The 23,752-nt window shown below is 33.4% G+C and overlaps 2 protein-coding genes across 2 annotated transcripts; one reads left to right on the top strand and one right to left on the bottom strand.

The window, feature by feature from the left end:
• Positions 1-15,064: 15,064 nt before the first annotated feature.
• LOC147803467 (uncharacterized) lies at positions 15,065-16,423 on the top strand. The gene is made up of 2 exons (XM_087151330.1): positions 15,065-16,195; positions 16,259-16,423. The coding sequence occupies exons 1-2, from the start codon at positions 15,065-15,067 to the stop codon at positions 16,421-16,423; spliced, it is 1,296 nt and encodes a 431-aa protein (XP_087007456.1).
• A 3,622-nt stretch (positions 16,424-20,045) lies between these two features.
• LOC147803466 (uncharacterized) lies at positions 20,046-22,266 on the bottom strand. Its single transcript, XM_087151157.1, has one exon. It carries the CDS (start codon positions 21,784-21,786, stop codon positions 20,089-20,091), a length of 1,698 nt encoding a protein of 565 aa, XP_087007283.1. The 5' UTR covers positions 21,787-22,266; the 3' UTR covers positions 20,046-20,088.
• Between the last annotated feature and the right edge of the window lie 1,486 nt (positions 22,267-23,752).

Genomic DNA, 23,752 nt, shown 5'->3' with positions numbered 1-23,752 from the left:
TTTTTAAATGAGTAAATCATATTTGATCTCATTGGCAAGCAAAATTTAATTACACTTATTATTATCATCTTCATTTGATTAATTAGTAAGAAATAATCAATTGCAAAACTAAAATATAGAAAATTATTGTAGCTAAACAAGATATTTTTAAGTAACTTTTATTTATAAAACCATTCATTTATAATATAAAAGAAAATATTAAAAATAACGTAAAAGGTGCTTAATTAAAATACCGATCATAAAAAATAGATTTGATACAATCATTATTATCACTTATTATCCTATAAACTGGCACAAGAAAAATTTCGATAGCAACGAAATACTTAGTAAAAAAGCAGTTATAAAATCCCAAAGAAGACCTCGAATAAATAAATGCACGCTTAGTATATATTAAATTTCACCAGGAATGAACTATGAAAAAGAAAGATCTGAAAGTGTCCAAAAAAGAGAAAAATAAAAGTACATTTTTTCTATACAAAAATGCCCAAAGTAAATGCACACACATAAATATTTAAAATTGAACTAAAAATATTAAATTGTGTGATTTTCATTATAAATTTCAATTAAAATACTTATACATTTAAATATACTACTGAAAAATAAAATAATAAAAATGATCTAAATAGTAGAAATTTAAAGAGCGTATCACTAAAATAAATTTAGAGCAATTATTATTAGATATCATCTTACAAAAAAATTCTTTCATACTCGATTTAAATTTGAAAGCTTTCCATCACAACGGAATTTTTATGTACAAGAAGCAATCATAAAATGCATAAGAAGACGTGAATTAAATAAATGTATGCTAAGTATATGTTAAATTTCACTAGGATTGAGTTATAAAATAAACTTCAATTATCTAGGTAAAGAGATTTTTAGGAGACTTTCTTCATAAAATTAAATAATTATACGCCTAATTACTTAATAAAATAAAACATTAACAATGAAAAAAACAACAAAAATTATTTTAAAGGTATATTATTAAAATGCATATTTTGGAGAATCTTTATCAGATATCGTTTTATAAAAAATTATTTATATCCGTCAACATTTTACATCACATGGGAACTGTTTTTTGTGAGTGAAGCAATCATAAAAAATATAATAAAATATGGGGTAAACTCGATTAAAAAAATTGTTTCACAGCATTTATAAAGTAAAAAAATTTACTCCAAAGAAAAATTCATGACAATTTACAATTTAAAGATAAATTTTTGATGAGAAAGAAAGTGGTTATAAAGATTTCCATTAACTGATTTCTATTAATTGAAAAATGTAATTAATTTTCAGGTAATAAGGGAAAATGTTAATATTTGAATGCATAGAAAGGGATTTTAAGAAGAAAAAAAAAGTATCTACAATAGTAATTTTACCTGCTCGCGCCTAAGATTATAATTCGTCATGATATGGACCGAAACAATCCATGCAAAAGGCATACATTGCATGCCTGACACATCCAAGAGCTTCTAACGGCATTGTTGCCAAATGTTTTTATTTTTAGCTTCACACTTTTGCGACATCTTCTAGGTGTAGATGTTTTGCGTCTGTTATGAAGATGATTTGGGTTTGAATTGGCAGATGAACTCAGACTATGGGAAATAGAATTCCTTTGGACAATTCCTCGATGAGACTTACTTTAAAGTCCAACAATATTTTATGTTCCTTATTAGTTGGTGGCTGTGAAAGCGAATAAATATTTAAAGAATTGTAGATAGCAGTGTCCAACAAAAACCAAAACACATATAACAACAACTTTCTTGATTTCCGCGCAGATTCATAGTATTTTCGCTTTTGTTCTGCTAGATCAACAGCACCCATAAACTTGTTGTAATCTGAAAACACTGTGGGACAATCGCGTGAGCTGACGGTACCACCAATTCTTCTATTTACAGTTGTGGTAGTCGCGGATTTAGTTGTGGACAACATAAAAATTTTCTTTTTATCTTTCCAGACCGTACACAAAAGATTAGGAAATTCAACGGGCTGGAATACTTTAGACTGTCCAGCATCTTCAAGCTTACAGCTTTTCAACTCTTTCGGCAAGTATTCGAAGTTCCACAAGAGCCAATTTTTTTTTATGAGGTCCATCATCAGAGGGATACACGTGAAATACCTATCAAAATAAATATGATAGTTTTTTCCAGGCGTTAAAATGCTGCTGAGCTGAGTCACTACATCATAACCCATTCCTTGACCACTTCTCTTAATACAATCATGCTTTCCACAATAAACCTCGAAGTTTAAGAGGGAGCCAAGAGAGGAAGTACACATCATCCACGCTTTTAAACCTCTCTTGACAGGTTTTTGAGGCATGTATTAGACAATACCAAATCGTACTTTGTATTTTATCAAAGCTTCATCAACTGACAAGTTCTTGTGAGGTACGAAATGTTGCTGAAAATTCTTCCTCGTGTCAGTAAGGAAAGGATCGACTTTCAGCATATACGAGTAGTAGAATTCGGGGTCAGATGTTTGTTTCTCCTTTTCTCGGTCTGACAGATGTAGGAATCTCTAGATATCGAAAAATCTGTCTCGGGTCATTGTTGATTTCACTTTTAAGTTAGTGAAAATAAAATGGTTGAACCAACAATCCGCAATATGGGGGGCGCGGCAAACACTCATTATAAAGACACAAGATATTAAATCCCATATCTCAGCGATAATAGGCACCCATTTTATGTTCCACAGATCTTTTTCGCCTATGAATATATTTGTTTGTATTTTCCATTTATATTATGATTTTGCACACGTCATTGGAAAAAAGCAGCTTGAAATATGCTGAGGGTTCAGAAGAAGGACCCAAATTGTGGACAGGTCCGCCTTTCAAACTTGTATTCAATGTTTTTAAACGAATCATTCAACACATCTTCTGTCCACGTTATGTCCGACAAGTTTATTTCTTCATCTTTACTGAGATGGTCATCTATTTTATTTTATGAGTCTTTTTCTAAGTCTTCTTCAACTTCTTCTGATAGAGATTGTAGAAGCCAACCATCATCCTCACTTATTAATTCTTCGTCGCTAGTATCAGACGCGAAGAGTAATTCATTGATTTCCTCTTGCCTTAAACATTTCTTACGCTTGCTCATTTTTTTACAAACTTTAATTTTTTTTAAAAAAAATTAATAGAAAAATCTTAGCAAATATTATCTACGACTCAAAACTTCATGAGGTGCAACTAAAAGTTTTTAAAAAAAATTGTTGACTCTTACTACTACTAGAGCAGTTTTGAATGGCTAATCTAATTTTCTTCTAAAACTACGTTATTGGTCTTGAAGTTTACAATAGTTTCTGACATCAACTCTGAAGTTTTATTGTGTTGCTTTATATTTTGCCGCCTGCATTTATTTATCTTTTTACCTGCTTTTCCTTATATATTTGTTTGCATGATTTTACTCAAACACAAACGAAAGGCATTGTTATTTTCTTTTACACTATTTGGGAAAAAAGGGCAAATGAAATTCTGCGAAACCTGAGAATTGCCTTGTGAAAACATATGACAGTAACATTTTTCTAGAAAAGAGAATTGAAACATACTTATAATATTTTTAAGTAAGAATCAGTTTCCGATATGCCAATGCTTGAAAAACACTAAGAAAATCTGCCTCTGAAAAGTGAAAGCAGAAACGACATCTTTAGGCAGCATTGTCTAAAAAACGTCCACATACAACCGCCAAATTCTTAATTTCCCCCCGGATTCACAGTATTCTCGCTTTCGTTCTGCCAGATCAACACCACCTATAAACTTGTTGTAATCTGAAAACACTGTAGAGAAATTGAGTGTCTTAACAGTTCTTCTATTTACAGTTGTGGACAGCAAAAGTTTTCTTTTTATCATTCCAGCCCGTACACAAAAGATAAGGAAATTCAACGCACTGGAATACTTTAGTATCCAACATCGTCAAGCTTACAGCTTTTTTTTCATGAGGTCCATTGTGCGGAGGATACACGTGAAACACCTATCAAAATAAATATGATAGTTTTTTCCAGGCGTTAAAAAGCTGCTGAGCTGAGTCGCTACATCATAACCAATTCTTTGAATACTATCATGCTTTCCGCAATAAACCTCGAAGTTTAAAACATAGCCAAGGGAGGAAGTGCACATCATCCACACTTTTAAACCTATCGGCACGTTTTTGGGGCATGTATTGGACAATATCATGTCGTCCTTTGTATTTTAATAAAGCTTCATCAACTGACAAGTTCTTATGAGGTTCAAAATGTTGCTGAAAATTCTTCCTCGTGTCAGTGAGAAAAGGATCGTCTTTCTGCATATAGTAGAATTCGAGGTCAGATGTAGGAATCTCCAGATATCGAAAAATCTGTCTCGGGTCATTGTTGATTTCACTTTTAAGTTAGTGAAAATAGGATTGTTGGACCAATAATCCGTAATAAGTGGGACGCGGCAAACGCTCATTATAAACAGACAAGGCATGAACGCCCATGTCGCCGCGATATCTGTAATAGGCACCCATTTTGTGTTTGACAGATTTTTTCCCTTAAAAGCATATTCGGCATATTTGTTTGTATTTTCCATTATGACTTTGCATGCCATCGGAAAATATCAGTTTGAAATATGTTGAGGGTTCAGAAGAAGGGTCCAAATTGTGAACAGGTCCGCCTTCAAACGTGTTTTCAATGTTTTTAAACGAATCATTCGACACATCTTCAGTCCACGTTATGTCCAATAAGGTTATTTCTTCATCCTGACTAAGATGGTCATCTATTTTGTTATCTGAATCTTTTCCTAAGTGTTCTTCAACTTATTCTGATAGAGATTGTAGAGGCCAACCATCATCCTCGCTTAATAATTCTTTTTCGCTTGTATCAGACGCAAAGAGTAATTTATTGATTTCCTCTTGCGTCAAACCTCTCTTACTCTTGCTCATTTTTTTACAAACCTTTTTTTTCATTTTAAAATTGAATAGAAAATTCTTAGCAAATAGTTTCTGTATAAAAACTTTTGCTTTGTGGCTTCTCTATATTACATCTATAACTTCTTATCTTTCTTAAAATTTTGGTAACTAGTTTGTGACTTTTGTAACTGTTCTACCTTTTCTGTTAATGACATAACCTGTGCTGTTAATTTGTGACACATTTCAGCTAAATTATTGGTAGGTTCCGCTACATATACCTCCTCCTGTTTGTGTATTGCAGCCTGTCCATTAAACGGTTGGGCAAAAGGATTCAAAGAACTGACTGTCATGTTTATTGAGTTTTCTTCCTACACTGCCATCCTCTTTAACTCCGCCCTATCCTGCGAGTCTCCAGCTAACACTCCTCTCAAGATTTCGGGCTTTACAATTCTTTTTAGCATCTAATAAGTGCTTGCGCTGAACCTCTGCCGCTTCCGTTTCTACCTCCCCAAAATTTAATGCTTTACTCTTTAAGGTAGCTTGAGCTATGAAACGTTCCACCGGCATATTCAGTGGTTGATTAAAATTTAAAAAATCAAAAAGGCTAACATTAAGAGAGGTATATCTAATATAGTTTTTCTTTAATATTCTTACCATACTATCATATGTACTAGGGATTTTTTTTAACCTCCGATGGGCTGTAAAAAAAAGTCGGGTCAATATACAAAAAAGATTTTATTACCAAAAGTAATGTACAATACAGCTTATTTGTCATATCTGTGAACAAGCTTTGCAATACCCTCTTCATAAAATGTAGCCGCCAATGATTGGAAGTGAGTTGTGACGGTTTCTTTGAGCTCCACGTCAGTTTGCAAGCACTGCCCTCCAAGCCACTGCTTCAGTTCAGGGAAAAGATGATAATCATTTGGTGCAAGGTCGAGACTGTATGGTGGGTGTTCGAAAATGTCCCATTGAAATTGGTGAAGGTGTCGTTGGGTGACACGAGGGGCCGACTAAGATGAAAATCGGCCCAGGGCCTGGCCTTCGGTTAAGTGCCCCCTTTAAAAACATTGACTTTTAAGTTAATCATAATTAAAATTGTTTCCCAAAATGTTATTGTACACATCTCAAATATTTATTCATCTGTAAAGGGGAATAAAAAAAAATAATGTTAAAAATAAATAATTATAACAAACATTTGATCTAATTATAAGTAGTATAATAAAAATTATTTCATAATCCTATACAAATGATCAAAAATATATTGCTATTCGATGTATTAATGATTTTGATATAATACTTGAAATTTCAAAATATCTGCTAAATTATCTGAAATATACCATATAAAAAACACAAGAATTTTTTCATAATAAACAAAATATAGATGAATGTGATAAATTTCTTATTAAAGCAATACAATCAAGTTCTGTGGTCAGGAGTGTTAGAAACAGATTATATAACGAAGTACTTTATAATTAATTGTGGAAAAAAAGTTATTGATGTTCAGTAACTAGTCTCAGAATTTTTCCTGCTTATTTAAAACTATAACATACATAGATAATTACTAAATTTTTCAGTAAATTAAGCTTAACTACTTTTTAGTATGACACTCAACAACATAATTCTACAATTGACTGTTTTAAACTATTTAAAATTATTAAATTAAATTCCTGTTTATAATACTTACCATTTCCCAAGATTGCATATAGCAGATCTTTAATCGTGGCTGACGTGCTATTCAGCAGAGCAGTCTCCTCTGCCTGCCTTTCGGCTGCTGCATCCATTCTTTAGAGTGCAGCCGTCTGTTTTCTCATTTCTTCTAAGAATTTTGCTGCAGTTTTAGAAGCGATGGGCTGGCGTGGCTTTTTCTGTAAAAATGACTCATATTAAAGCTCATATTGTGTGAATCAGAAAAACTAATAAATTCTTCTACATAAATTGACATGCCAGCAACATTACAAAAATTAATAAAGAAAAATTTCCATACAAACAAAGATGTTACTCATTTTTAAAAAGAAAAAAAAAGTTGTACTACATTAATAGAAAACTAAATTATTTTTTTGATCATAATATGTTAATAACAAAGAAATAAATATTTGCTATTTATAACTGCATAATGAATACAAATAGGGAATTATATTACTTTTTTCCCCTAATATTATGCCCACTGGTGTACCAGACACTCTGGAGCACTCGCCCAAGGTTTTTGTTAACTGCCTTGAAGGAGTGGTGCACACATCCTGGCTGAATTCAATCTGGATGGTGTCCTGACTGGTTTCAATCTGTGTTGCTTCCTGTTTTGAAACAGAAAAAAAAAATAAGGATCTTGAATATATTATGATAAAGAAGTACCTCTAATGAGCACTGCTGCTCTATGCCTCCTTCCTGTATTTCTTCATCCCCTCTGAATGAAGTGTATCCTGTAAAGGCGCCTACACACCGAACGCAACAACGATGCGAAACACGATTTTTCTCCTCTGTTGCAGTGAATCTGTTGCACCTGATTTCAAGTACCTTCACACCGCAAGATACAACAAACCCGTCAGTTTTTTTGTAGAATCTCTAAAATCTGCCCTGCTAGCATCATATAGCCAAGGGCATTCCTGCACAAAGTTTATGATGTCTTCTGTCATTTTTCTTCTTTAAATAACGAAAATCTACTAAACTATCAAACTATCGAAAACTACCAAAAGTGTAAACAATCCGATCAAGATGGATTCAAGATTTTCGCTTCACAGGGGAATTGTGGGTAGCGAGTTAAAACAAATCTGATTGGCTCCCGGGTCTGCAACAGCGACGAAAATTCAACTCAATCCAATTCTTGAAACCAGTGTGACGGCGATTGCTGGCTGTTGCAACAACGGGAGAAAGGGAGAAGTGCGCATGCGTCAAACCTCGGCAACATACGATTTGTTGTTGTTGCAGTCGGTATGAAGAAACCTTTAGATAAAGGATACTCTCTTCTAAAGGGGAGAGCTCTTCCATTGCAGGTGGTCCATCACCAGTGCCTCTAGTGTGATTTTGGATGCGGCTTGCTTTCTGCCGAACATCACTCTTTTTGTCACTCCAGCACTAAAAAAAAACAAAACAGAATTGTCAAATACATTTTTAAAATATATTTGTAATAATCACAAAATATAAAGAAAATTTTTTCTTTTCTCACTATTCTCAATCAAAATTATATACTTCACTACTCGCTAGTAAAATAAAACTGAAGAGTAAACAATAAGTATTTATTTCAAAAAAGTTACAAAAGTGAAAAAATTCAATAACGATGACACCTTCATTGCATAATTACAAGTTACGGTAATATATAGCACAGGTTCTTATAAAATTAATATTTATGTATCAAATTTACAAGTAAAATGTATTAAACATAAAGGTATACTTACTTTGGCCCATTTTTCGGCTGGTTTTTGTGCACCAATCAGGCTATTTAAATCGCAAGCAATTTGCTCCCATTTTCTTTTTCTATCTTGTTTTGTAAAACCTTGCCCAATTTTATTTTGAGCAAGGTTTGGATTCTGCTGCATTATTTCGGTCAACTTTCTTAGTTGTTCTTTCGAAACACTCTTCCCTTTTCTTGAATCCATTTAGTTTTAGTAAAGAAATAAAAATGAAGAATAAACAACAATTCGCTTTAAACTTGGGAACAACGCGTTTTTTTTTCTTCATTTTTTTCAATCCCAGAATACCCTACAGAATAAATTGGATTACAATTAACCGATTAACAAAAAAGGAAAGCTATTGGCTCTACAGATTTCGATTATCGATTAAACGCATAAAGCATAAGGTATTTCAAAAGGTAAAGTTTTTATAGCATTATCATTTTTAAGTGTCAAAGAGGGAATTACTCTATCTGTACACCCTAGCGTCTTAATAGTTTTAGAAAACGCAGCAAAATTAGTCATTTTGAAGAATTAATTTTTGATCATTTGTTAAGTGTTTTAAGTCAAAATCAGTTGGTTTTAAGTCTTCCTTTCTTAAATTTAAAATTTCTTCAGAAGCAGCTATTAAATTATACTCTTCTATGTCATTATCATTAGGTAAATTAGAATTATCACACTTAATATTAAAGTCAAAAATTACAGTCCCTATCTTAAAATTTTTATTTAAATGAACAGTTTGTTCAAACTTATTCTTGATAACAGTATTAAAGGAATTATGATGATTTACAACATTAATGGTGGGATGTATAACAATATCAAAATTAGAAGAGGGAGCCTCATTGCCTGTTTTCTTCTTGGAAGTGTTAAAACCTAACTGAGCTATGGCAGTCTCGCCTGGGTCGATGCTGATTTTCTGCCTTAACATGACATGTATCTGTTCATTATTATCATTACTAGAAGTTAGATAAACAAAATTACTATTTAAAGGAAGGCTAAAATCATTGAATTGTGCTAAATCATCTTTATAGTTAATGAGAACATTATGTTTTTTAAAAAAATCAAAGCCGAGAATTCCCTGAAATGTTTTTTGTTCTTAACGTCTGCCACAAAAAAATGATTCTGAATCTTACAAGAAATTTCAGCACAAGCAGAAAATTGTAAATGGGAATTTACTGTCCTGATTTGTACTTTACGAGAAAGATATTTAACTTTATTGTGACATTTAATTTGATTAAAAGAATCTAAAGTGAGTAGCGAAATGGAGGTACCAATGTCTAGTAAAAAATTTACATTAATACTACAAAAATTTGCAGGAATTGTGGGGAGATCACCCTCATGTGAGACAATATTTACAATTTCAGTTAAATATTGAGTATCATTAGGATTTAAAAAGTCTCTAATCGTTAATTTGGAATTGCTCATGGTTTGAGCCATAAATACATTGATATCAAATTGGGATGGAATGGTGGATGAGGAGACAGGTCCACCCTCTACAGCCTCCTGCGAGAGTTTAACTGATTCGAACCCCTATTGCCATTAAAAGTGGGTGTCGGTCGTTCTGCATTTTGCACTGGTATCCGTGGCGGTGTATACTGCAGAGCTGTGAATCGAGGAGGAAAGACTGGCAATTGTGCAGGAAAGGTCATATTATGTACCCCATAATGTTGTCTTGATTGTGCTAAACATGTTCGACAAACACTCTTAATGTGCCCCGGCTTCCCACAAAACGCGCGGGTAATAGTTGGAGTTGGGTATGGGCGTCCCTGTCTAACTCGATCCTGACCCTGTACAGGTGTACTTAAAAGGGGACATGTTTTCGTATCGTGGGCTTCCGTGCATATATTGCAGTTTACCTGCATTTTCTATAACTTAGTGGTTAAATTTTCTAATTGCTTCGTAATGACTGCCAGCTGATCAGGAGCAGCAGAATTACATGGTGTCACATTGTGTGTTGCCACCAAAGGAGAAGCTGCACTAGCCAAAGAATTTTGAATAGTCTGTATGTAGTGAGCCTTCTTCACCATTTGTCTATAGTCTTGAATCCCTTCAATAAGGATAGTTTCTTTAAGATTTAGAGGTATTACAGTTAAAAACTGCATAGCCTTGATTTTATCAATAGCATTGGGATCATTAATAAAAATTGTAAGCCTTGTGGGCTAACGTATCAATGCGATACTCCAAATTTTTTATAGTTTCCGAAGGGAAAAGGCTAATTGCTTGAAATTTGGCTAAATCCGCTGATGATGAATCCTCCTGATTGAAAAAGCTTAATAAAAGCTGACGAGCGTCCTGAAATTTTGTCACAGATTGACACTCCGGGGAATTTTGAAAGAATACAAGTGCTGAACCAGCTAATTTTGATTTTAAGAGGTACAATGCTGCATTATCATCGTAATTGTTTAATTTTACTAACTGCTGTATATTCTGTAGAAACCATTCCACATTGTCAGACTGACCCTTAAATTCCGTAATTGTAAAATTAAATTTTTGGGGAAGAAGCATGAGTATTAATGTTATCGGTAGGCATTTTTGCCAAATTATTTACATTAACCTTGCTACGAGTAATAATTGTGTGCATTGGACATTCTATTAACTACTAATCGGCTTAAATTGTAAACAACTTAGATACATGATAATTTAAAAAAATAGAGTTTAGAAAACACAACTATAGAATTATCAATAATTATTAGAAGATGGAACCAACTGTTACATATGAAAATCAAACTGACTAATAATGTATCAAGAATTAGTATGCACTCATGAACATTTTATGGACTGAGATTAATCTTTTTGTTATTGCACAATAAAACTCTAAAAATGTATACCCCTGAGCATAGAACATTACTACATCAAAATAGACAATTACTAAAATATATGCAATTTAATGTTATTGTAATTCCTCTAAATGTTATACTGATATTAATGAAAAACACCTGAAATTACTATTACTGAATATACATGAACTACCAAAATTACATCAACAAGACATTGTACTAGAAGAATTAAACCCTATCATGCAACTAAAATTCATAGTAAAAATATTTCAAATGATAAAAAAATTGAATTACTCATTACAAATTATAATATGGGTAACTTATAAAATTATTATAGAAACAAACAAACTTTGAATCAAAATTAATTAAGATAGCAAATTGATTAATTACAATTTTAGTAATTCCACCCATATATAAGGAAAATTATAGGTAATAAAACCAACCTACTTTTTACGAATCGAGCATAAGGCTTTACCTCTTAACTGATTAAAATTAAAAAAATTAGATCTCCCATGTGCTTACATCAAAGGCCGCCGAAGGTCAAAGCCGTGAAGGACGACAGACAGAAAGGCGTCAAAGGGGTCGGCCTAATTTTTAGTTCACAATGTCACAGGTGTCATCCAGGCTTTTTTATTTCCATACCACGAAACAGGAAAATTTTTGATGTAGGCTTTTTTGAAACAACGGGGTTTTCTGACTTTTCCTATGGCACGAGGTTTCGGTTTCTCTCCTGTTAAACTGCAAGGAAGCACAATGGTGATTCTCTCCTTTGATATCTTGCCATCTTTGCATTTATCTCCAGTCGTAGCTGATGTTTTGTTTGGCATTGCACGATAAAACAAACCACATTCACCTGCCTTGAATATGTCTTCATTCTTGTAATTCTCCAACAAAACAGAAATTCGTTTTTAAAGGAAACTATTGTTTCCATATAAACGTCTTGTGACTCTCCACACAAAAGTTTCTTGTACGATTCTAACCAGCCATTAGAAGCAGTAAAATTTTCTACATTGAGTTTTTTTGAAAGCTTACAGATGTTTCTGGTAGCAAAGGTCCAGAAACTCTAGAAATCATACCACGCATTTTATTATACCATTCAAAAGTAGTCTGATGTATTTCAAAATTATCAGTTTTTCGACTCCTCGATTCACTTTTATTTTCTTCAAATCTGTTAACCCTATGATTCCGACCTAGTCCTAAGATTTGTGTCCCATCCTTACGGGAGTTTTCTAAAAGCAGTTTCTATGATTGAACTCGTCCAAAGCTATCTTCCTATGAGGAGGGGGTCATCGTTTTCTTGCAGGTGAGTATTCAAAATCGCTTATGCGGCAAAGGAGGGGACTTGTCGACAAATTAGAAATTTACTACAACTAAGAGTTTTCGAAAATAAAAGTTTAGCACCTTTTTGGCGACTATCAAATAGAAGAGTAATAAATTATGCTTTATTTTTTCTTCTTTCGCTCTTGTTTCTTTTTTTAATCTTTCGAAAAATTTTAAATAAAAGTGGAAGATTGTTTTGATAGATAGCGACTGTTCAAATTATCTCATCCTTTTACATTTTTAAATATCATATTCGATCTCACTAACAAGAAAAATTTAATTATACTTACTATTATCATCTTCATTTGATTAATTAGTAAGAAATAATCAATTGCAAAACTAAAAAATAGAAAATTATTGTATCTAAACAAATTATTTTTAAGTAGCTTTTATTTATAAAACCATTCATTTATAATATAAAATAAAATATTAAAAATAACGTAAAAGGTGCTTAATTAAAATGCCGATCACAAAAAATAGATTTTATACAATCATTATTAGACACTTATTATCCTATAAACTGGCACGAGAAAAATTTCGATAGCAACGAAATATTAGTACATGAAGCAGTTAAAAAATTCCAAAGAAGAACTCGAATAAATAAATATACGCTTAGTATATATTAAATTTCACCAGGAATGAACTATAAAAAAGAGTGAAAGATCTGAAAGTGTCCAAAAAAGAGAAAAATAAATGTACATTTTTTCTATACAAAAATGCCCAAAGTAAAGAGATATGTGTAGTGCATAAATATTTAAAATTGAACTAGAAATTACTAAATTGTGAGATTTTCATTATAAATTTCAATTAAAAATATTTATACATTTAAATATACTACTGAAAAATAAAATAATAAAAATGATCTAAATAGTAGATATTTAAAGAGCGTATCACTAAAATAAATTTTTAGCAATCATTATTAGATATCATCTTACAAAATAATTCTTTCATACTCTACTTTGACTAGAAAGCTTTCCATCACAACGATATTTTTATGTACAAAAAGCAATCTTAAAATACATAAAAAGACGTCAATTAAATAAATGTATGCTAAGTATATATTAAATTTCACTGGGAATGAGTTATAAAATAAACTTCAATTATCTAGGTAAAGAGATTTTTAGGAGACTTCCTTCATAAAATTAAATATTCATACGCCAAATGACTTTTGAAGATAAAACATTAACAATGAAAAAAACAACAAAAATAATTTTAAAGGTTCGCTGCTTCAAAACTAAAACGACACATCTGCAGGCATAGTACGTTTGCAGATGTGTAGTTTTAGTTTTGAACCAGCGAATTATTCAAAAGCATATTTGGGAGAATCATTGTTAGATATCGTTTTATAAAAAATTATTCATATGCGTCAACATTTTATTAAGTTATAAAGATTTCCATTAGTTGATTTCTATAAATTGAAAAGTGTACTTAATTTTCGTTCAGAGAAAATGTTAATATTTGAGTGTATAGAAAGGGATTTTAAGTAAGAAAAAGTATCTAGTAATTTTACCCGTTCGCGCCTAAGATTGTAAGACAGCATGATATGGACCGAAACAATCCATGCAAAAGGCATACATTGCATGCCTGACACATCCAAGACATCTTCTAGGTGTAGATGTTTTGCATTTGTTATGAAGATGATTTGAGTTTGAATTGACAGATGGACTCAGACTATGGGAAATAGAATTCCTGTAAACAATTCTTCAATGAGACTTACTTTAAAGTCGAACAATCTTTTATGTTCCTTATTAGTTGGTGGCTGTGAAAGCGAATAAATATTTAAAGAATTGTAGATAGCAGTGTCCAACAAAAACCAAAACACATATAACAACAACTTTCTTGATTTCCGCGCAGATTCATAGTATTTTCGCTTTTGTTCTGCCAGATCAACACCACCCATAAACTTGTTGTAATCTGAAAATACTTTAGGACAATCGAGTGAGTTGACGGTTCCACAAATTCTTCTATTTACAGAGTCGCGGATTTAGTTTTGGACAACAGAAAATTAGCCTTTTCATCCCTCCAGTCCCCCAGGGGCACACTCTTGTGTGACGGGTACGGCGCACCCGGGGCCCCGAGCTGGACCTGAGCATTTTTCTGATTCTCTCTTGCGACGGTCCTGTTTTGAGTTTCTGGCTTTCATAATTTATTACATTGACCTAGTGAGCGAACATTTATGAGTCTTTATACCTTTGATTATCTCTTATTTCCGTTACGTTCATATGAATATTTATTAGTTTTGTTTCACTTCATTATCCGCATTATATTCCTTAAATTTTCACCCTTGTTGTGGTTGCCAAATTACTGGTAAGGACTTTTCATCTTAGCTCTGTGTTATATCAGACTCTGATTGGAAGAAACCACCCGCGTGTTCGCCGTGCGTGGAGACCCGTGTCCCTGGAAAAGGGGATCCTGGTAGTTGAGGGGCATCTTTGTGCCCCAACACACTGCTTTGGCCCCTGCTTCAGGTAAACGGGAGGTGCATAGTGGCCCGTATGCATCAATCGGCTTGTCACAAACGTCATCTGTTGGCTAGGGTCAAGCCCGGGGTCACTTACTGGGCACCTCGTTAAGGGTGGAGGCTGTTTCAGGGGTGACTCTCGGGCGTATAGCTATTGGTTAGCATCGGTGTTCAAGTAACAGATTCATTTTGATTACTTACATCCCCTATGTTGGACTCCGTGGTGGGTGGTGCCGCTGATAGTGGAAGTTTATTTATCTTTATATGGCTGAAATTGAGCAGGTGTTCAGTTCTGCACACCGAAACAAAAGCGGAACAACCTCCTCACCTAGTTTTGTCTTGTCAAACTGTCCAAATTATGACCTCTCAAATGCAAAATTTCTGATACTTAGTTCTAGTGAAAAGAAACTGTCTTCCATATCACCATTTTTAGTTCAGAAATCTCTTGAAACTCATGTTGGAAATCCAAAAAGCGTTAAACAAATGCCATCAGGAGACTTATTAGTCGAAACAAATTCTGCTAAACAAACAACTGCACTATTAAAAATGAAACAAATTGGGAACATTAATATTACAATAACACCACACAACACTTTGAATATATCCAAAGGCGTCATTTCAGATAAAACTCTGCAATCCCTACCCATCTCAGAAATAAAAGAAGGTCTTTTAAATCAAGGCGTTATAGATGCGCACCACATCACTATCAAAAAAGGTCCAGATATCTTCACAACGCAGCATATAGTTTTGACTTTCAACACTGCTGATCTACCTGTTGACATTAAAGCTGGATATCAAAATTGCAAAGTCCGCCCATATATTCCGAATCCTCTACGCTGCTTTAAATGCCAAAAGTTTGGTCACTCCACCAACAATTGTAGAGGTAACGAAACCTGTTCACGCTGTGGTCAAACTGGACACTCCTTTAAGTCCTGTACATTTCCTGAAAATTGTGTTAACTGCAATGAAAATCATTCTGCAAATTCAAGACAATGCTTAAAATGGAAACAAGAAAAACAGATCTTAACCATAAAAGTAACTCAAAATCTCTCCTACTTTGAAGCTAAAACTAAATTCCGGAATTCGCAACCCCGACCTAATGTTTCGTATGTTGCAGCAGTTATGAACTCAGTCTCTAATGCAAAACATACAAAATCAGTAGGCAGTCAATATGATATCACAGAAACACAAAATACTAAACTTAAAACAATATCTCCAAGGCAAACAGCAAGCTCATCAAAAACAACTCTCTCTCAATCTCAACAAACTCAAAATCTTGAAAAATCCGTTATCCCTTCAACACAGGTACAAAACAAATCTGAAAATCAAAAGTACTTGAAGTTAACCCCGCAGTTGATAAACAAATTACAACAAAAACTAACTCAGTCTCCAATAGTAAGTAAACAAAAATATTTGCCAAAAAGCAGACAAAACAAATTTAACAAAAACAGGTTAAAGCATTTAAAAAATAAAGAACAACATTCTGAGCAAGAATCTGATGCAATGAGCACAGATGAAGATAAGAACGACGAACAGCTTAATTCTCAGATGCAAACTGAAGATGGGATGGAGACTCCACCAAATCTGTGTCCCAAAAATACTAAACTCAAAATTCGAAGGTAATAATGACAAAAATAATATCTTGGAATTGCAGAAGCTATAATGTAACAAAACCGGACATCATTGATATAGTGAATAAATTTTCTCCATGTTGCATTTGTCTCCAAGAAACCTCACTAAAACCTAACCAAAATGCTAAACTTCGCGGTTATAATTCAGTTAGAAAAGATAACATTGACAGAAATAAAGCTTGTGGTGGAGTCATGATTATGACTTCCACCATGTATCCAACTCGTATAATATCACTTAACACTAACTTACAAGCGGTTGCTGTTCAAATATCTCTTCAATTCCTTCTCACTGTTTGTTGCATTTATCTTCCTCTTCATGATAATGTGAGCCAATTAGATTTAGACAATTTACTCGCACAACTTCCTCAACCATTCATAATAACCGGTGATTTCAATGGCCATAGCCCTATGTGGGGGAGTCCTGATTCAAATAATAGAGGACTTATGATTGAAAAACTTATCGATGACCATATTTTATGCCTTTTAAACACGGGAGAAAGCACCCATTTTCATGTTCCCTCAAAAACATTTCATGCCATAGATCTAGCGATTTGCAGTTCATCTCAGTATCCATACTGGTCATTTCACGTATATAATAATCTCTTCAATAGTGATCATTTCCCATTAATACTCACTTATACAGGCACTAATAATTATCAGCTTTCCAAAACCCCACGACTTAAAATGAATACAACAAATTGGACTAAATTTACCTCTAGCATAAAACTTGAAGAAAATCTTATAAATCAAAATAATATAGATCTTGTAGTTGAGCATTTTACAGATAAAATACTTGAAGCAGCCAAACACAGTACAAAAATGACATCGTCCAAATTACCAAAACAACCGAAACCGTGGTGGAACCAGGAGTGTAATCAAGCACAGAAAGAGCAAAAACAACGATGGGGAATTTTCCGTAAGCACCCAACAGCAGATAACTTAATTGCATTTAAAAAAGCTCGCTCCGTGGCTCGCAGAATTCGACGTAATGCCCAAAAAACATCTTGGAAAAATTACGTTACGTCAATAAAACATAACACACCGTCAAACATTATCTGGCATAAAATAAAAACAATATCTGGTAAATACACAGCAAATAATATTCCTATCCTCAGATGTAATAATTCACTTATATCTCATATTCACGATATAGCAAATGCACTAGCCGATGCTTTTGCTAAAGTTTCTAGCGACTCTGCTTACCAACAACCATTTGCCACGATAAAAAGAAATAGTGAAAAGATCAAACTGACGCCAAAGAACACAAACAGCGAATATAATAAACCTTTTACTCTTAACGAACTTCAATATGTTTTAAAAAATACCCACTCTACAGCTCCTGGTCCTGATGAAATTCACTATTCTATGATTCAAAACCTGCCTGATAAAATCTTAAGTCTTCTCTTAATAATATACAACCGAATCTGGACAGAAAGAATTTTTCCTAAAAACTGGTCTACAGCTTACGTAATACCCATTCTCAAACCAGGAAAGAATCCAGAGGAAACCACAAGCTACAGACCCATCGCTTTAACCAGCTGCCTCTGCAAGCTCTTTGAAAAAATGGTAAATCGGCGCCTTATGCATTTACTTGAAACCGAAAATCACCTTTCCCAATACCAAAGTGGCTTCCGCAGAGGTCGGAGCACCGTAGATAATCTGCTAAAACTCGAAACTGACATTCGCCACGCATTCTTAATGAATCAACATCTAGTTTCAATTTTCTTTGATATGGAAAAGGCTTACGATAGAACTTGGCGCTATGGTATACTTAAGGACCTTATAAACTGTGGAATAGGTGGTAACATGTTTTATTTTATTAAAAACTTTTTATCCAATAGAACTTTTCAGGTCAAAATTAATTCTATTTTATCTGATATTTTTCCTCAGGAGCAAGGTGTTCCTCAAGGAAGTGTTTTAAGGTATCCGACTACGTTCGAAGCACCTTTTTTTTAAATGTACCTTTTAAAATGAAATTTTTGGCCAATACAATATTTTTTAGTCCATTATAGTACAATTAACAATTCAAAGCAACCTAAGTTCAGTATTTTTTTAAAATATTGTCAATTTTAAGCAAAATTTTGCAAAAAATTTGTAATTGGGAAAAACGCTCTCGGTCAAATTATTTTCATCTTACATCAAAATTGTTGACATATATGTCTACTACAAACTATTAAGAGTGTAATGAACCGGAATCTAAGTGAAATATTTATAAATAAAAATTTAGGGAACTTTCGAAGTTTTCTGACACGATATTTACTAAAAATTATTCTGATTATATTGTTAAAATCATCATATAAAAAATTCTAATCAACACTGAAACATTTGTCCGGTTCATTACACTCATAGAGGTCTATAATTACTATGAAAAAAATTTCAGACATCTAATTACAAACCATTTTAAAAAATTCAAGTTTTCGTGACACTATTTTACTGAAAATTTCATTATGAGTAGGGCCCTATAAATTATGCGGAAATTTTTTAAAAATTATGCGGCTAGGATGCGGCGATTTTTAAAAATTATGCGGCAAGGATGCGGTGTCTTTTAAAAATTATGCATGCAGGTTGCGAATGATCCAGAAAACAATTGAAACTGAAAAAAAAATCTCTTAAAAAAGTTCAACTTTCTTTCCTGCTTTAATAAAAAATTTTTTCAATGAATACAGTAAAGATTTCAACTAAATTACCTTCTTATGTATTGTACATCCATTTTCTACATCAGAACAATTATTGAAGTTTATTAAAATGAGAGAAGTTAGTCCAGAAGCTGCGCTTTCTTTCAAACACTGTCTTTGTTTTGTGAAAATTTGGCCGTAGCAGGATACAGCTCTTTCGCAATCTACTGAATTAGGAAGCACTGAGAGCACTTGTCGTGCTTTTTTTGTAAGTTCTGGAAATCTCTCTGAGACTAGCTCTGAATTCCAGAATCTAATTAAGTCCTGGTTTGAACATTCTTTTACATATTCTTTGTAAGCAGCATACTCGAGTTTCATATCTTGACCACTCATTCCTGGAATATTCTTGAATACATCGTCGTCTTCAATATTGAGGTTGACTATTTGTTCTGGATCGAAAACTCGAGCAGCTTTCATGAAGTTTAATGCAGGTTGACTAAACTTGGGCTCGCGTTTTTTGAATACGTCTAGTTCTGGAGAGTAGTAAGTATTCAACTTTGCAATTGTTTTGTGAAACACTTCTTGAAGAAATACGTTGCGTGAATCTTTTCGTGAGTATGATGCCTGAGAATTACATCGAAGTTTAGACCGCAGATCAAAAATCTTATTGTAAGCTTTGTGAATAAATACACCACATGTTTCGAAAAAGAGAAGAGTATCTATTAATATCTGAGCGTGTTCTGCAATGAACTGAAAGTCTTTGCAAACGTCCACCTGTCGATAAAGATTCTTGGAATTGAAAATGAAGATATTTTTCAATTGAAAAAAAAACCCTTAAGGAGAAATTTATCTGGTAAACGAATACATTTTGCTGAAAAATAAAAATTATACAGATATGCTGCAATCACGCGGAAAATTGTAAATTATGCGGATAATTGTGAATTATGCGGGTTTCCGCATCTTCGCATAATTTATAGGGCCCTAATTATGAGAAAAATGCATTTGAAAATTAGATATATATATAGCACTGTAAAATACACTTTCACATATCTGAAAACCCCCCAGATTCATACATTGGACCTTCTTTAAGTTCAGTATGAGCAATTTTCTTTTTTCTTTTGGCCCGTAATATTTTCCGCTGTTTTAATGCATGTAAGTTTGAGTGCCGCTTTGAATCTGTGATGCGGTTTTCATCCAGGCCCTGGCATCCTACTTGGGTATAAGAGTTTGGGAATAATCCAAGTTCATCTAATATTGATGCAACACCTTTAAATCCATCATTGAATAAAATGGCAGATATATTGGCACCCAAACGAAGAGTTTGAAGCTCAACGAATGTCGATTTTGGAATTATGTTCCACAAGACACCGTTGAAGCTTTCATTAGCGTTCTGAGTTTTTCCGTGCAGACACTTTTTCAGTAGTGTTCGATTGCACAGTTCCATATAAACAGGCTTAACAACTTTAACTATATCACGAGGAAGACCTTTTGACTTTTCTGCATAATCATTGCCAGAAAATTTACCCCGTTGAAATTTGCACCAACTATTACTTCCAACGGGGCACTGTCCATGTGTTGGATATTGAGCATTAGATATGCAGTGAAAAAACGCTGCAATTACTGCTGATTGCATATTTTCAAGGTTTCCCACATTACTACGGATTGCAATTCCGTAGTAATTTTGTAGTTTGTCTATAAATGCATCCGTCAATTTTCCCTTTCCACCTAAACCTTTCTGTTTACTTTTCAATTTGCGTAAACGAGACCCAACTCTCTTTTGGATATGTCCTATACACTCCAATTTATTTACAGAATTTTTTCCGTAAATGTCTCGCACACTGTCAAAAGCTTTTGAGTCACCGTCCCCATAGTAATCCGTGTACTTCAAACCGCGAATTTTTTTTGATCTTTCGAAGATGCGGTAGACTCCAACAGGCTCCATGGCTCCTGCAGACCCACTGTGGTTTGCACAAACATGATCAGAAGAATTTTTTATGATACTACAAAATCTACAATATTGGGACAGTACTTCCATGTCCAATATTTTGCCAGTATCCACAGAAATCGCAGTCACACAGCCATTTAAAGAAGAAAATCCTCTCCGCTGCCAAGTCCCATCAACAGAGACTCCACACTCTTTTATTATAGATGAACTGTCATTTTTGATTCTTGAAACTTCTTTAGCAGCTGTTATCATACATTTCTCAGCAACAGTTGTTGCGGCCTTTAGTAGTTTCTCTTCATGTTTTCGAAATGCACTCTTAGAGAGAAATGATGGAAAATTCAAAATGGTACATAGTTTTTTACCAGCAGAAAATCCAGCCCCAATTAGCCGTAGACCTAGCACGAATTTCGAATTTATTTCGTTGAGCTTATTATTCTTTCTCGAAGTACAAAAACCCTTCATGAAAGAGCAGTTTTTGCATTTCAGGGTGAAATTCGAAGAGAGTCCAAATCTTGAATTTTCCTCAAGGAAAAGGTTACTAGAAGAACATATTGGACAAAGTAAAATAGAAAATACTTGAATCAATATACTAATATCAATAATTCTATTTCCCGAAATTTCATCATCTAGTATCAATTTTTTGCAATCTTCAACACAAAGTTCTTGCTTATTATGCAATTTTAGTTCACTAGCAGTTTTTTCAGCTTTCACATCTTCTGAAAGTTTCAGCTTCGACGTATTTTGATTACCGTGAAATTTACGTTTTCGCGGCTTGTAACTTCTTTCTTTACCCATACTAAAACAAATATCAATTCATAAATCAGATATAAACTTTATAAAATGTAAGAACTCAATTCTAATTCAAAAAATATATTTGAAAACACGGGGAAAAAGCAAAGACAAAATAAACAAAGTTTCACCAGAATGTCACCAGATTTGGAGTCTTATGCTTTAATAAAACTGTGCTTATAGCTTTCTTATACTAACTAATTGAGGTTTACCATCTAGAACTTAAAGTATTTAAAAACACAACCGATATTGATTAAAATGAAGCTGGAAATATGAGAAATATCAAGCTTTCGGTTTCGTTTTCTTCACTTCCGGTAGCTTCAGATGACTATCACCCTTCTTTAAAACCTTCATAACTTTTTAAATATTTGACGCAGAGAAAAAATAAGAACAGTTTTAGAAACGTATAACTGTAGGCTATATTTTAAGACAATAAAAAAAATTGTGTCATTTTGTCGAAAATTGCCTTTTCAACGTAGTCGGATACCTTAAGTGTAACGCTTTTCATATTGAAAATAAACAACATTTTAACCCAACTTCCTGTAACAGTATATGGTGAATTATTTGTGGATGACTTTCGGATTTCATGCCGATCCACTAATATGACCCTAATTGAGAGACAAATGCAACTAGCTGTAAATAAAATTTTAAAATGGGCAAATGAAAATGGTTTTACTTTCTCACCTCAAAAAACTCATTGTGTTCATTTTTGTCGACGACGTGGTCTTCATCCTCATCCTGAAATTATTTTAAATAATAACGCTATTTCTGTTGTTGAAGAAACAAAATTCCTGGGAATGATTTTTGACTCTAAACTAACTTTTAAACCTCATATAAATTACATTAGGAGAAAATGCTCTCAATCATTAAACATTCTTAAAGTCCTCGCTAACTGTTCATGGGGAGCTGATATGGATTCGATGTTAAAAATATATCGTGCAGTTATACGTTCCAAACTAGATTATGGTATTCCTATATACTCTTCAGCTCGTCAATCCGTTTTAAAATACCTCGACACTATCCATCATCAAGGATTGAGAATATCATCAGGTGCATTTAGGACTTCACCAGTTGAAAGTCTGTATGTGTTATGCTCGGAACCCTCTCTTCATTTCCGTCGCTCTAAACTATCATTGGATTATTATTTTAAAATTAAATCGAAGTCACTTCATCCACTATACTCATGTGTCGTTCATCCACAATACACCACTCACTTCTCCTCGCGTCCATCTTATATACCTTCGTTTGGGATTAGAATCACCAATATTTTAAATGATTTTAACATTTTAGATATTGAGGTTTTTACTAACACAGGCATCATCCCACCTTGGATTGATGTTTCAAAATGTGTGTTAGACGTTTTTAATAATTTTAAAAAATCTGACACTAGCTCGAGTGTTTTCACTCAAAAATTTTATGAACATCGCCATAAATATATCGATTTTAAACCAATTTTTACTGACGGATCAAAACACGATAATCATGTTGGTTGTGGTGTTGTTACCGAAAATTCTACTGTATCTGAGCAACTGCTTCCTGATTCTTCAGTCTTTACTGCAGAATGTTATGCTATTTTACTAGCCCTTAACTATATTTTCGACCAAACTTATCTAAAGTGGATAATATATACTGACTCACGTAGTTTTATAGCAAGTATTCCAGACATCGGTCTAAACCCAATCATACTCAAAATCCAAAAATACATCGCTCGACTATATGACAGAGGTTTCAATATTTATTTTTGTTGGATACCATCCCATGTCGGTATACACGGGAATGAATGTGCTGATGTAGTTGCAAAAAGTACTCATAACATAAGCAGGAATGTTTTAGCACCATTGGACATCAAGCGAATTTGTAAATTATCAGTTTATCAAGCCTGGAAAGAACACTGGAATACACAAAATGATAATAAATTACATGGAATTTTCCCTTCTATTGATAACAATAAAATAATGCCCATTGACCGTAA

Source organism: Parasteatoda tepidariorum, chromosome 9, assembly GCF_982258835.1.
Source record: "Parasteatoda tepidariorum strain Cologne lab strain chromosome 9, Ptep-v5.0, whole genome shotgun sequence".
NCBI classification, from domain to species: domain Eukaryota; kingdom Metazoa; phylum Arthropoda; class Arachnida; order Araneae; family Theridiidae; genus Parasteatoda; species Parasteatoda tepidariorum.
Note: the sequence above shows the minus strand (reverse complement) of the source record. Positions and strands in the feature narration are given on the sequence as shown.